Here is a 13,835-nt window from a genome sequence, read left to right on the forward strand (position 1 = left end):
GACCACTGGAGGAGGTTTGCTGAGACTTCCCCATGGGCTACCTGATCTCCCTGCCCAAATCAAGTGCACCACAGGCATGGTCTGTGATTGGGGGCAGGCTGGAGGAGAATCCAGGAAAAAACTGGTGACAGCAGCCTAAACCCGGACCCTCATGTGGAATCCCTGCAGAACCAGAGAGGAAAATTTAGTGTGACTCCCCAAACCCAAAGCCAGCACCACAATCCTAAACTGACAGCAGAATGGAGTAGATTTCCCTGATGTCAAAGAGAGGGGTGTGAATAGAGCCTACAGGGAGGCAAGTTTGGGGTTGAGAGTGGAAAACTCCGCAACTAGGAGCAAAGAGATGCCTCAGCCCATCCCGGTACCATCTTCCCTCAAGCTGGGGACCCAAGGAGGAAGGCAATAAAGGCGGAATATGCCAGAATGGCAGCTGCTGTCCAGGAGGTAAGTTCCAGACTGGGAGGCAAGGAATGGGTGGCCCTCCTCTGAGTCCAGGCTGTGGGGGTGGAGAGATGAAAGCAGAGCAGGTTCCAGAGGGACCCGGGAGCCTGGGAGGGGCATCTGTGTCTGCGTGCTCCTTAGGCCACCCGGACCTTTCAGAACTCAGGGAGGTAGCAGAAAAGAGGCCAGGAGCGGACTGGGCAGGGCCAGGGAGCCCTGGATCAGGCCACTTTTCTTTCATTCCCCACCAATATCACCCCTTGCAACCCACCAGGAATTTCCTCTGAGTGTGTGGAGGGCGCTCCCAGTTCAGTCACTATCCCAGGGGGCCCTCCCATAGGCCCCCCAACATCCCCAACCTTTCCTGTTAAGTGGTCTCTCCACCCCAAACATCCCTCTTTCCTAGACAGCTCAAACCCTGGTTCCTCTGTCCTCCACAAATCTCTTCCATCCTGCCTGCTTCCCTGATCCTGGACAGGAAAGGGCCCCCCAAACTATGCCCGCCCACCAAGGCCCCAAGTCTGGGCGAGAATCCAGACCCCATGGTGGTGAGGCTCTTTGTTCTCCTGCAGCCTCAACCCACCCCCTCCTTTTTTTAAACTGGAATCTCTCCCATAAAAAAAGGGGGCAGGAGCTTGGGAGCTTTAAGCTCCCCCCCCCCCGCCCTGGGGAATATGAAGGAAACAGAGGAAGAAAGGAAATCAACTTTTGCTTAATTTCCAGAGAAGGTGATCTGAGCACTGAATTAGGGGCACACCAACCTCATTTCTCTCATCCTTCACCCTTGCCTGGTATTCAAGTTACACCCAGCCGTCAAGTGTGTGCAGCCAGCTTGCACACTCTTGCTGCAAATGTCGCTAACTTACCCCTCCAACATGGTCTGTAACACAGCCGGCCAGGAATTCCACCCCTCAACTTTAGAAAGACACAGACATCTGCCTCTTCATCTTCCTGAGATTTTCCTGGGAAATGTCTATGTAGAGAGCAGGATGAGCATATAAATTGTGTATTCCAAGAAATAAACAGACCAGCAGAGATCTTTATTTCCATAGAGAGGATTTCTGGTGAGGGCTGGATATCTTCATGAATACATTTGGGCTGTGTCTACAGGGGCATGTGCTGGAACAGTGCATTGGAGCCTGCCCACGGTCCCAAACCCACAGGCCAGGCGCCCAAGCACGTACATTGCACGCGCGCGCGCGCACACACACACACATACACACACACACACGGACTTCCAGTGAGAAGGCACATTGAATATCTCCTTTATATGTTGGAGCCTTTGAAAAGAAGAATTTCAGAGTTGAACTTATCTGGGAACTCAGTCCGTAGAAGAAGCCGAGTGGCTCCCGCGGCCTCGCCATCACAAATCTTCCTTTGAAAAAAGAACGGAGAACGGAGGAGCCAGGGGCTGCTCGACCGAGCTGGAGGGGCCGTTTTCCATTTTTCTTTGGTGTGACCAAATGCTCCATCCTTTCCTCCACACCAGCATCACAGATGGAGACCGATGGGTCCCATTCCTATTCGTTTCTCTTGATTTCCTCCAAACTAGGTTTGTAGTCCAGCTCCATCGCCCCATCCGCGAAGCCCTGGCGGGGCGAGGTGTGGATGAGTGGTGGGGAGGGAGCTTGGAAGCCGATGGTTTCAGCGCCCCGGCTTTCTGGGGCGGGATAGCCTCATCTCCTCGGAGATGTAATTACTATGTTTCTAGTGGTGCATATTCTCCTGGAGTGTTTAATTTGGTTTTATTTGTGTCTCAGCAAGATTCACATTTTTTTTTTCGGGGGAGGAGAGGGAAGCGACCCCAGGCTTAAACTTAATTAACCAACAGGGCTCTACTTGGAGCCTCCCGCCCGCAGGCTGTCGCCGGGCCGCCTCCTTCCCCGCTCCGGGCGCGCCCCAGTCTTAGAGCCGGCAGTTTCAGGAGGGAAAGGTCTCAGCAAAGAGTTGGGAATCCTTCAGAGCATGCGGACGCTTCTCCAGCACTTTCAACGCCCTGAGCCCTGAACTTTCCCCTCCAACCTTCTCACTCTCTCAAGTCTCTGGGGGGACTACATCATCTTGGGCTGGTCTTCTTGGCGAAGGGAACTTTTCCCTCTCTCTCCTTTTGTCACTAAATTTCGGCCGCATAGCGCCCCTAATAAATGGAATTGTGAAATTGCTGGGTTAATTAAATCTATATCTCATTGCAAGAGGAATGGTTAATGCCCTTATATAAACCTGGGAAAGGACATACTATTAATTGTATTTATTGCTGGGCTACCTGCATCCAGAGCCTTCGCGCTGTTCTGCCCCCTTCTCCCAAAGGCTAGGGGAGGTGTCTTTGGGTTCTGGCCCGCAAAGACGCGTCTAGCGTTGGTCTAGACCATTCCTGGCCAGGGAGGGAGCCCCAGGAATGGGGTGGCCATTTCAGGCTCTTTGTTTCCCCGGGTGGTCCCACACAGCCTGGTCCCCCGTCGCCCCCAGATTCTCCACGCGGACCGAGACCCCGCACTTCACAGAAGGGGAAGCCTGGGCTTCTGCAACACCCCTGCACCTGCGGCTGGAAAAAAAAAAAAACCCAGACCTCTCCACCCACCTACCCCCACCAGCCAGGCCGCAGGCAGACGCGGGGGGCCAAGGTCACACGACCCAGTCTAGACTAGCCAGGCCATGTTTGCTTTCCTCCTTTTACCTTGACCTTGGGACTCCAGAGACAGAGAAGCCAGTTTCCCAGCTAAGAGCAGCCTCCCAGAAAAACCCAGCTTCCCCTTGGCTCATCCCTCCTCCCTCCACCATCATCTCTCTCAAAATACACTCAAGCTAGCCTGCTTACGTTTCCAACCTTCCTGATTGGAAGAAATTATTTTTCCTCCTACTGCCAGCCCAGCCCGAGACCTGCTTTCTAAAAATCTGAGGTGACCCTTCCGAATGAAGATCACACTGATAAGGATTATGTTTCTTATCCTAACTCACCCATGCCAGGTTGCTCCCCATAGTCACTTCCCCCTGCAGGGAGAAGGGAGGGGGCCCGTGGGCCATATCTCAGTACAGACCTGGCCATTTGCTCTGGAGCTGGAAGGATCCAGTGGGTCCAGCTTAGCCAAGGGCTATTGCCTGGCCACAGTCCATGCACTGTCTGGACAGGAGCACCCAGCATTTAAAATCTGTGGCAGAGACACGAGAGAGGGAGATGCTGCAGCCCCTCTCCCCTCTTTTCTCTCTCTCTTTATTACCTCTTTTCCTCAGGGAGGCCCTGTGCTGAAAGGGAACTTGGCTCAATTCCACTGAGATGCTCCCTGGAAAGGGGTGCCTCTATTGAGGCACCAAACTGAGCACAGCAAGTCCGTTGGGAGACTGGGAGGAGAGAAGAGGTGTTTTTGTTTTTGTTTTTGTTTTTGTTTTTGTTTTTAGAAAACCAGTAAGTTGGTGTCAATTTTTTCTTTGAATTTTGGGCAATTTCAAAGCATCAAAACAGTTCACATTAAAAAGCAATGGACCCAAGAATGCCACGGGAGCTAAAGTTGGGGTTATCCAGCTGGCAACTGCGCTGATTCTGACTCTGCCTGGCCCTTCAGCCTTTGGCCTGCAGGCTCGGCCCAGGCGGCGGGAGATCTGAGGCGGATCCTCGGCCCAGGCGGCGGGAGATCTGAGGCGGATCCTCGGTGCTGGGACCGGGCCTCCGGAGTCTCCCAGAGTAGCGCCTGGGAAATACCCCTCCAAAGAGACAGCGCTGCCGACATTACCTCATCTCACGTTTCCTTTTGTACGGGGATCTGAGAGCGCGTGCTCTTGTTCACATGCAGGGCTTTTTAGCTTTCCTAGACTGAATCCCCTTTTCTTTGAAAAATCTCACTCCTAGGCTTTTAATTTCCATTGTACATTTGCAATATCAGTCTATTCTATTGCCTCTGTCTCTCTCCTTTATTCTTTCTCAATTTTTCATTGAGAGCATCCCGCACTCCTTGTGACAATCGATGTGTGTGTTTGGGGGCTATTACATGCTTCCAGCCCTCTCTGCTCTGCTGGAGGAAGACCTGCGGGCCAGGAGCCTAGAGAGGGTCCCTCGCAGACAACTGGGGCTTTGGAGAAAGTGGCTGAAAGTCGGAAATGGAAACACAATCCCGGCATCAAAGTCTTGCTGTTCAGTGTCGGGTTCTTTCCAGCCGGAGCTCCAGGGGAGCCAGCCAAGGCAAGAGCCAGAGCTCCCCATACCTTGCCCGCGCGCTTCCGCCTGCTTTCCAGTTTGTTTGTTTGTTTATTAATTTATTCATTTATTTATTTAGGAAAAAATACAGTGTTTCTCCCACCCTTAGTTCCAAGCCCCAATCCAGTCACATCGATCTTTTTGGGTAGGGATCTGTCTCTCCCATAAGCCTCCTAAGCCTAGAGAGAGGCGCCCAGAAGTAGTCCTGATCTCTTCAGACCCCTTTGCGTCGGCCAAATTCAGCCTCCCCCTCCTCATACTCCCTCCCCAAGGCCTGCCAGGGGGCGTTGCCCTGTCCCTTTAAATCTCCCAGCTCCCTCCTCTTTGCCCCTCCTGAGAGCCAATCGACAGAGACCTCTTCTCTTTCGTCCCGCCCCACCTCCAGGGGTGGGAACCCCAGGAGACTCGGCCAAGGCATCACGTGCACCGGCAGCGTCACGTGGACGCGGGAGGGTTGCGGAGGGGCGGCGGGCAGGAGCCGGAGATTTCTTAATGAAGTGTCCCCGCATGCGTAGAGGGAATGCAGGGAGGGCGGTGGAAGCACCAGCAGGAGGAGGGGAGGGGTGGAGGGGGAAGGGAGGAGGGATGGGGGAGGGGAAAAGGGAGCGAGGTGTCTCCCTAGCTCGCAGCCTCTGGCAAGTGGAGTTTTTAAAAAGCTCGAGCAGATCATGTCATGACGACTTCGCTGCTCCTGCATCCGCGCTGGCCGGAGAGCCTTATGTACGTCTATGAGGACAGCGCGGCCGAGAGCGGCAGCGGCGGCGGCGGCGGCGGTGGAGGCGGCGGTGCGGGAGGACCGGGGGGCGGCTGCAGCGGAGCGAGCCCCGGCAAAGCCCCGAGCATGGACGGGCTGGGCAGCAGCTGCCCGGCCAGTCACTGCCGAGATCTGCTTCCGCACCCCGTGCTGGGCCGCCCGCCGGCCCCCCTGGGCGCCCCTCAAGGTGCCGTCTACACGGACATCCCGGCCCCGGAGGCGGCCCGCCAGTGCGCCCCGCCGCCGGCGCCCCCCACCTCGTCCAGCGCCACCCTGGGCTACGGCTACCCGTTCGGTGGCAGCTACTACGGCTGCCGCCTGTCGCACAACGTGAACCTGCAGCAAAAGCCTTGCGCCTACCACCCAGGCGATAAGTACCCGGAGCCGTCGGGCTCCCTGCCCGGTGACGACCTGTCCTCCAGAGCCAAGGAGTTCGCCTTCTATCCCAGCTTCGCCAGCTCCTACCAGGCGATGCCCAGCTACCTGGACGTGTCGGTAGTGCCTGGGATCAGCGGGCATCCGGAGCCGCGTCACGACGCGCTCATCCCCGTCGAAGGCTACCAGCACTGGGCTCTCTCCAACGGCTGGGACAGTCAGGTGTACTGCTCCAAGGAGCAGTCGCAGTCCGCCCATCTCTGGAAGTCTCCCTTTCCAGGTAAGGAAGGGGCCCGAGCGCCGCCGCCGCCCGGGACCCCTCCCCGCCCCGCCTGCCCCGGGGCTCCGCGCCCCAGCCACCCCCGCCGTCTGGCCCCGGCGTGCCGGCTCTGCTGGGCTGCCGATGGAGCCGGCCAGGCAAGCTGTGCTGAGGAATGCGTCGGGGAAGAAATCTGCTCCGACACGTTCCCCGGAGCTGCCCGGCCGAGAGTGAAGCAATCACAGGCGCCCGAGCGCCGGGCCGCCGGCTCCGCTCCAGTCGGGAGCTCGCCTCCTCCTCCCCCAGCGGGCTCTAGTCTCAAGCGCGGCTCTTGGCCCCCTAAAGCCCGCTTCCGGCCACGAATGGGGGTGGGGTGAGCCTTGGGTGCCTTGGAATCCCAAACCAACAGGACAAAACGCTCAACCCACCAAATAATTGGGGAAAAAAGTAAGAACCCCCAAACATTTTCTTTGCCTGAATTTCCAAGATCATTCAGGCACTGGACAGTTTGTTTGTTTGTTTTTTTTTAATTTAAAATAGGAGTCTAATTTGCTGGTACTTACAGAAATGTAGGATGTTTTTTGTTTTCTTTTATTGATTATTTTAAGAATTCGGCCACAATTTTCCTGATTGTTCAAGAAGCAGGAGAGCTAAAATCTCTGGAGAGGTGTGGAGAGAAGGGAGTTCACATCCTTCTCCTGGGATATAATATTCTTTGCCTCTCTGATATACTGAGCTCAAACCCTGTGAGTGTTCACATTGCCAACTCCCCCAAATGTGGAGGAGTAAGAGAGTTACCCATGCCTTAGACACAGAAAGAGGGGAGTGAGAATGAGAGGTGGGGGAAAGGAAGACCTGTTCTGGAGGGATCTGAGGTCCAGGCCTGGGCTGGGGACCCCTCCTCTTGTATGGGGTGGGGGGTTGAAATTCACTGATATTCTGCTCCTTTTCCAATTGAGGCTATCTCTGAACAGGAGGGGATCCTGCAACCCCTCCCCCTCCCCAGGGGGAAAAGACCAGTTCCAGGTTTCTCAAAACCACACCAGGAGCTTTGGATTCAGTGGTGTGCAGAGAGATCAGGATTCAGGGTCTAGCAAATCCAGAGCTTGAATCTGCTCTAGCTATAAGCAGAGCTTAGTGTGAGAGGACAGACTGCCTCCATTCTGATATGTATAGGGGTCCTGGGGGCCTAGGATAGCCATGTATGTCTCTACGTACTGATCAAAGGGCCCGCCAGCTCTACATATGGACAGGGATATTTTCATTGGGAGGTATAAACCTAAAGACCCCTAAGGTGGGCCTGAAATTCCTCTGCATCCGGGATTGGAGCAAGGGCAGATGGTTTTAAAAAAAAGTCACTGAATAATGTTAGAAAGCATAGAAAATAACATCCTTGTCAATATTATAAGATTGCTTAATGTAACACAAGAGAATACCAGGGTGGGACCCATACTAGATATCCCCATTTCTGGCTGCCAGAAGACTTAAAGTGATAGAATTTTAGTACACGTTATTGTGCATTACTCAGTAATGACTAATATTTTGACATTATATGATTTGTTATTAACTACCTAATATGAAACGCGTAATAGTACTTTTCTAGAAGATAAGCAACTCATGTGTAGACATACAATAATGTGTTGTGGAGATATGACGCTTTAATTCCCCATCTCACCAGACGGGAAGCTTCTTGGAAGATGGGGAACTCCTGGAGCATTGGTAGCCATGCTAAAGGGCTGAAGGGCAGAGGAGCTGATGCCCACCAGGCCCACCTTGGGTGGAGGCATGGGTCTAGAGCAATGGGCAATGGGTTTAGTGTGAAGAGGTGAAGAGAGAGCTGCTCTGGCATCCTGTGTATGCATGTAGGGCAAGGTGGAGATGAAGGATTGGAGAGAAGCTCAGAAATATCTTTGAGCAAAATAAACATCTTAAAGATTCCCAGAAAGAAAGAACCTGCAAAAAATAAACACTTTTTGGTCACAGCCTCCTAGAGAAAAATATCTTTGAAAAAAATACAGCCAAACAGACGTAATACACTTGCAAAATATAGCATGAAAGTGGATATAAAACACAGTGTGCCTCAGGAGCAGTGTGCTCACACACTCGTGTGGAAATAGAATCGGGCTGGTGTATCTCAGTGAGTGCAGAGGTCCAGGCAAAAGGCAGATGAAAAAGAAATTATCTTCAGGCACCCTCCATCTTCCTACCCACACAGAGATCTTTTAGAAGTAGTGAGATTTCCAGATAACTCTGTCTATGCAATTGTGGTTTGTTCGGCAGCATCTAGGCATAAACACTGCTGTCTCTCTTCAGCGCCTCTGGCTCTGAGAAACCTCATCTATGGCAGTCTGGGCTGGTGTGGGAGATGAAGGCAATTGTTCAGAAAGATCCAGATAATTAGGGCCAAGATGAGTTGTGGCTTCTTCCTTTGCCCAATTATACAGACCCTTGCTTCACTGCTCTTTTTTGTTTTTCTCCCTATAGTGAGGGTAGACAATTTTATTTTTTTATTTTGACAGAGAGAGGCAGAAATTCCAAGAGAGAATCAGAGACAAGAGGTGGGCTGGGTGGAGACAGGGAGAGACAGACACAGATAGGATTGGGGGAGAGAGTAACAGAGAGAAAGAAAGGGGCTCCTTGGGCCACACTGGAAGTTCCTACTGGCAAGCCTTTGGAGTTTGGTTGGGAAGAATGGCTAGGATTTCTAGCCGAACAGGCTCCCCTTCAGAGCCCAGAGCCCTATTGTGGGAGTGGGTGGTCAAGAGCGAGTGGGCAGTAGGAACTCATATACAGGACCCCAAGAAAGAGCTATGGCTGAGTATTGATCTGATTTTTTTATTTTCTCCTCAAAAGTGTCTATAAGGTTCCCAGGTATGAAATGGTGTGTGTATGTGTGTGTGTGCGCGCACGCGCACTCCGAAGGGAGATTAGGGAAAGGCTGATTGTAAAATTATAGCCAAGTGCCCTACTTACTTTAGGCAGCATAGATACAACTCAAGGTCTGAGCTTCCAGATGTCTCCACATCTGTAGATTCCACTTCCTTTCCAGACAAGACAGCAGGCAATGAAAGGGGGCTTCTTTGAAAGGCAAGAGTGAATGTATCTCCCCAGGAGGCCAAAACAACCAGCAGTTTGGTCTGATCCACAAAAAACTTGGCCAAATCAACACTTGGCATCCTGTAGAGAAAAATAGCCTGTTTAGACTGGTTACCTATTATTTTAGACTGATTTCTTGGAGTTTGTTGATTGAACCTCATTGGAAATTTATAGTTGGGGAGACCCAAAATTAGGTAGATAATTGTGAGCATTTCCAGAAAATGAAATAGGGATAATTATTTGGTTAATTAAGGAACCAAACCTCATTTTTATTCCATTTGCTCTCCAGGGAAAATGAGGTATTTTAAAGCTAAATAGTACCACATGACCTATTTCCATTTTAGAACTTACTGTGTCATTATGTTGAGTCAAAAAAATCTAGATTTAAAATCTGGCTCTGACACTTCAATTATTTTACCTACTCTGAGCCTCAGGTTCCTTATCTTGCAAAATGAATTTAATAAAATAAACCTGAAAAAAATGTTCTGAGGATTAAAAAAAAAAAAACCTCTTGGTACCATTACTCACCCTCTGTTTTGCTCTTCTTCCAGAATGATCTATTTCTCAAATCATAGTTACATCTGTGAGAGTAAAACACACTTGAGAACTGAGAGACTGAAAAATTTGTCTGGTACAAAAAAATCCTTCTTAACCTAAAGGACATTCTCTGTTAAAGTGAAGTTATTTTGTTTTTCAGATTAAAAAAAAAAAAAACTTGGCCTCTTCCTACATAGGCAGAGAGAAGTGACAAGTCCAAAAATTTCCCGAGAAATTGTTCATGTTGTCACGAAGACAGCCACACCAGGCCATTGAAGCCGCCTCTGTCTCCTATATTCTTTCCGTGCCCTTCACTCCCCCCTGCATCCTGTGTAGACAAGGCTCCCTGGGAGAGAGCAGACCCAATGGGAAAGGAAGTAGGGAAGGTGTTTCATGAAGGTGGGGTGAGTACGAGCATTTCAGGAAGAGCTTTGTGTCCTCATTCTGGACTATCTACACTTCCAAAGGGCAGTAAGAATGAAGGAGAAACCCCAAATATTCAGTCCTCCTCATGTAACACTTACATTAAAAAAATTGAGGGTGAACTAGATAATCTCCCTAGTTCCTCACTTCCCCTTGGAAGTGTGGCTATGGCTTTTTTTTTTTTTTTCCTGTGCCCTTTTATTGACAGAGGTGAGGGTGGAGTGGAAGGAGGGATATAAGTGACCCACATTGCCTTTAGCTCCTGTGGAATTCTTAGCACATAAAGAAATCGAACTAGTAGTGGGATGACAAGGAATTTAGAGTTCAGGATTAGGATTCCTGCATGGGATGGAGACAGTTTCTTTCAGTCTTGGAGGAATGAAGAAGATAGTGAATTGGAGCAGAATTTGTTGTTTTGGTGAGTGGACATTTGTGGGGGCAAAGAGGGGCATTGATTTCTTTTTATAGAAGACTTATGTGAACAGTAACCCAAGAAGGGCTCTCCTGTGGGCACACCCTGGGGTGTGGATTCTTGACTTCTAAGGACCTGATTCCCTGCATCTCAGTGCCAGGACTTCCCACCTTGGATGTTGTGGCTCACAACATTGGACCTCTCATGACAATGGACCTCTTGGGCAGTCTGGCTTCACCTGGAAGCTTTTCTTCTTCTATCTATTGGTGCAGGCCTCAGATTTCTAGTGCGGAGCCAGTGACCAAAATTATGAAGCCATTATGTGCCTGCTGAAGCTGTTTCCCTGCCCACCATGCCATGCCTTGCCCTCCCTCAAACACGCAAAAGAACACCTTCCTCTGATAATCGGGCAGAGTATAAACTGACTGATGCTCAAATGATCTAAGTGCAGGAAGGAAGGGTTTGCCTGAATACCTGCAATCCTGCAGGCTGGCAGACCGGGAAGGGATTCAGAGGGACCCCTTGAAGGGTACAAGGGTTCTAATTAGGAGTACTGTGCAGAGCCATAATGGAGGCTGAGGCAAAAGGAAAAATCAATAATACTGGCCCTGTATTTATTGACAATTTTGATATTTTGTTCATCATGGATTTTTTGCATTCATTTATATGTGTTTTAAACATTGCATTAAAATATTACTTATCTTGGTTATTAAGGTTTGGGCACCCCCTACTTTAAAGTTTGCTCCAGAGGCAATACCCCAGAGGTCTCACCTTGGTTGTGGCCTTGCTAATAACAGAGGTGCAAAGGATTTGAGGACAGTTCTCCCACCCTCTGAGTCCCCACAGGAACCTTGTGCCTGGCCCACCACGTAGCTTCAAGGCCCCTCGCCAGGTCCTGGGTCCAGCCCGTGACTCACTTTCTGCTGCCCCCGCCTTCTCTCTCCCCCCAGACGTGGTTCCCTTACAGCCTGAGGTGAGCAGCTACCGGCGCGGGCGCAAGAAACGTGTGCCCTACACCAAGGTGCAGCTGAAGGAGCTTGAGAAGGAGTACGCGGCCAGCAAGTTCATCACCAAAGAGAAGCGCCGGCGCATCTCAGCCACCACAAACCTCTCGGAGCGCCAGGTCACCATCTGGTTCCAGAACCGGCGGGTCAAAGAGAAGAAGGTGGTCAGCAAATCGAAAGCGCCTCATCTGCACTCTACCTGACCACCCACCCGGCCACCCGCCCCATGTATTTATGTCGCTGATTTGTATCATATCTGAACCCACCGAAGGTCGCTTCTCGGGTGCAGACAAATATTTAAAGTTAACCAGAAAGAGGAAAGGCACCGCCGAGGCCGAGGCCGGAGGCAGAGAATATCAGAGGGTGCGCTCTGCCGCCCTCTACTCCCCACCCCATCCTCAGCCTCCACCCCTATGCAGTTGGGACCTACCGGGCCTTTGCTTTGGAGGTGGGTCTAGGTGGGCTGTGGGAGGAAGGCAGCCAGCCTCCACCCACTCTGGCTGTCACTCCTCGCCTGGCCAGAAAGCTGAGTGGCAGTGAAGAGCCAGATCATTCCAGCCAAAGCAGAGCTGGGGAACCCCAAATGACCCCATTCTTGCCACATCCTTTGCCCAGGCAGGTAGACGACCCTCCTGAGTGTGTGATGCGGGTGCAGGACCTGGTGAGCTCCTACCTTCCTCCCAGTCCGTCCTCCTGCTCCCTGTCCCTCCGGCAGGCACTCCTTAGTTAGGCAAGATTTCCCAGTTAAGATTTTCTGCATATTTTAAAAGTTACATTAATATTAATGGTAAGTATTAGGGATCTGGCATTGTGATTGGAATACAGACAGCACTTAGGTTTTCTTTCTTTCCTATCTGTTTCAACAAAAGCTGGAATTGGCCAAGGAGCCACCTACCCCCTCCCCAACCAAGAAACTGAGTTTCTCTGGAGGCTCCTTTGCCCCCTCGGCGGCCTCATCTGTTCTGTTTGGCCTCTTTTCTGCTTCTCAGTCAACATGCAGACATCCAGGGAAGACAGAAACTCCCTCCACGCTGCTAAATATGTCTTCTCTCTTTCTCTTTCTCTCTCTCTGTGGTCAGGCTGAGGATCAGGCCAGGCACAGAAGCAGAACTTTTTGCTAAGGAAAGAAAAAACTGCTCTTCTAAGGGGATGGAGAGTAGGTCCCCCAGCAGAGTCCCTCTCCAGTTACTTCTTCATGCCCACCGAAGCACTAGCTGAGAAAGCCTCACACTTTCACTTTTATTCATTGTCCGGAGGAAAGCGGTTTTAGTCCAGGAGGCCAAAATAACTGGCTCCCAATTAGCCAGCTAATGTAGATGCTGCATAACATTTCCCTCCTCAAAGGCCAACTTGGTGCTGGGGGGTCGGGGGCTCACTTCTCCTTTCCCACTGGCACATTACAAAACAGTGTTCTTTTGAAATGTTCATCAAAAATAGGCTTTTAAAAAAAATGTCGTGTATCTGTATATAGTATTGTGATGTCTGAATGACAATGTACTGAATGCAAAAAGGAAAAAAAACCCACAAACCTGTTTTTAAAATAAAATCTTTTTTTTTTTTTGCCTTGACTTTATCACTCAGATTCCTTCTGAAACTCCCTCTATCCACTGGCTCCTCAGGGCTCTGTTGCCCAGACTGAGCCAGGATGGGCAGGGGAAAGGGTATAGATATCACCCCCAGCCAGGTAGATCCCAAACTCATATTTTGCTCCACTTGAGTTTCTTAAGTGAGTTATTCAGGTTGTTGTTACTATCTAGACAGGAGAAAACTCTTTCCTATCCTGATGCCCGAAATAGATGAGTGTATCTTGGGGAGAGAAGAATGTAATCAGCAACCGGAAAGGCCTGGGAGCAGGTGAGTGAGGTCACTTCGGTTAATAGTTGGGGCTCAGATCCAGACCTGGATTCTGAGAAAGTGACATCCTAGCTGGGAGCTGGATGCTCTGGCAGAGGCAGCGGTGGCGGGGCGGTGGCGGCAGTGGGGTGCTAACTTTAGGCTTTTGGGGCCCTACTGCCCCAGAGCATCCCACATCCCTCCAGACAGTTCAGAGCTGGAACTCAGAAGGGGCCTCCACAGCCTGCCCTGCTGCCCTGCCACCTCAGCCTTCCCAAGCTGCCCTCTTTCCTTCCCCACCAACCTCTGCAAGAAGTCAGGGCCACTGGGGCCCCATGGACTCCCACTTCATGCAGCCAGCCTCACTTTTATTCTGCAGCATCCCTGGGAGCCCCAGTCTTCCAGGCAACCAGGAGCTGTGTAGACTTTGCCACTAATTTGTTTTCCCTGTCACATCCATCTGAGCCTATCTCCCTATCTGGCAGAGTTAATGAGATCGTTAAGTTGTCAGGTTA

The 13,835-nt window shown here is 51.1% G+C and overlaps 1 protein-coding gene across 1 annotated transcript; it reads left to right on the top strand.

Moving 5' to 3' along the window:
• The first annotated feature begins 5,261 nt into the window (after positions 1-5,261).
• On the top strand, positions 5,262-13,053 carry HOXC13 (homeobox C13). Its single transcript, XM_031462394.2, has 2 exons — positions 5,262-6,036; positions 11,434-13,053. The coding sequence occupies exons 1-2, from the start codon at positions 5,301-5,303 to the stop codon at positions 11,688-11,690; spliced, it is 993 nt and encodes a 330-aa protein (XP_031318254.2). The 5' UTR covers positions 5,262-5,300; the 3' UTR covers positions 11,691-13,053.
• Positions 13,054-13,835: the final 782 nt, after the last annotated feature.

The sequence above is a fragment of the Camelus dromedarius genome, chromosome 11 (assembly GCF_036321535.1).
Source record: "Camelus dromedarius isolate mCamDro1 chromosome 11, mCamDro1.pat, whole genome shotgun sequence".
Taxonomy (NCBI): domain Eukaryota; kingdom Metazoa; phylum Chordata; class Mammalia; order Artiodactyla; family Camelidae; genus Camelus; species Camelus dromedarius.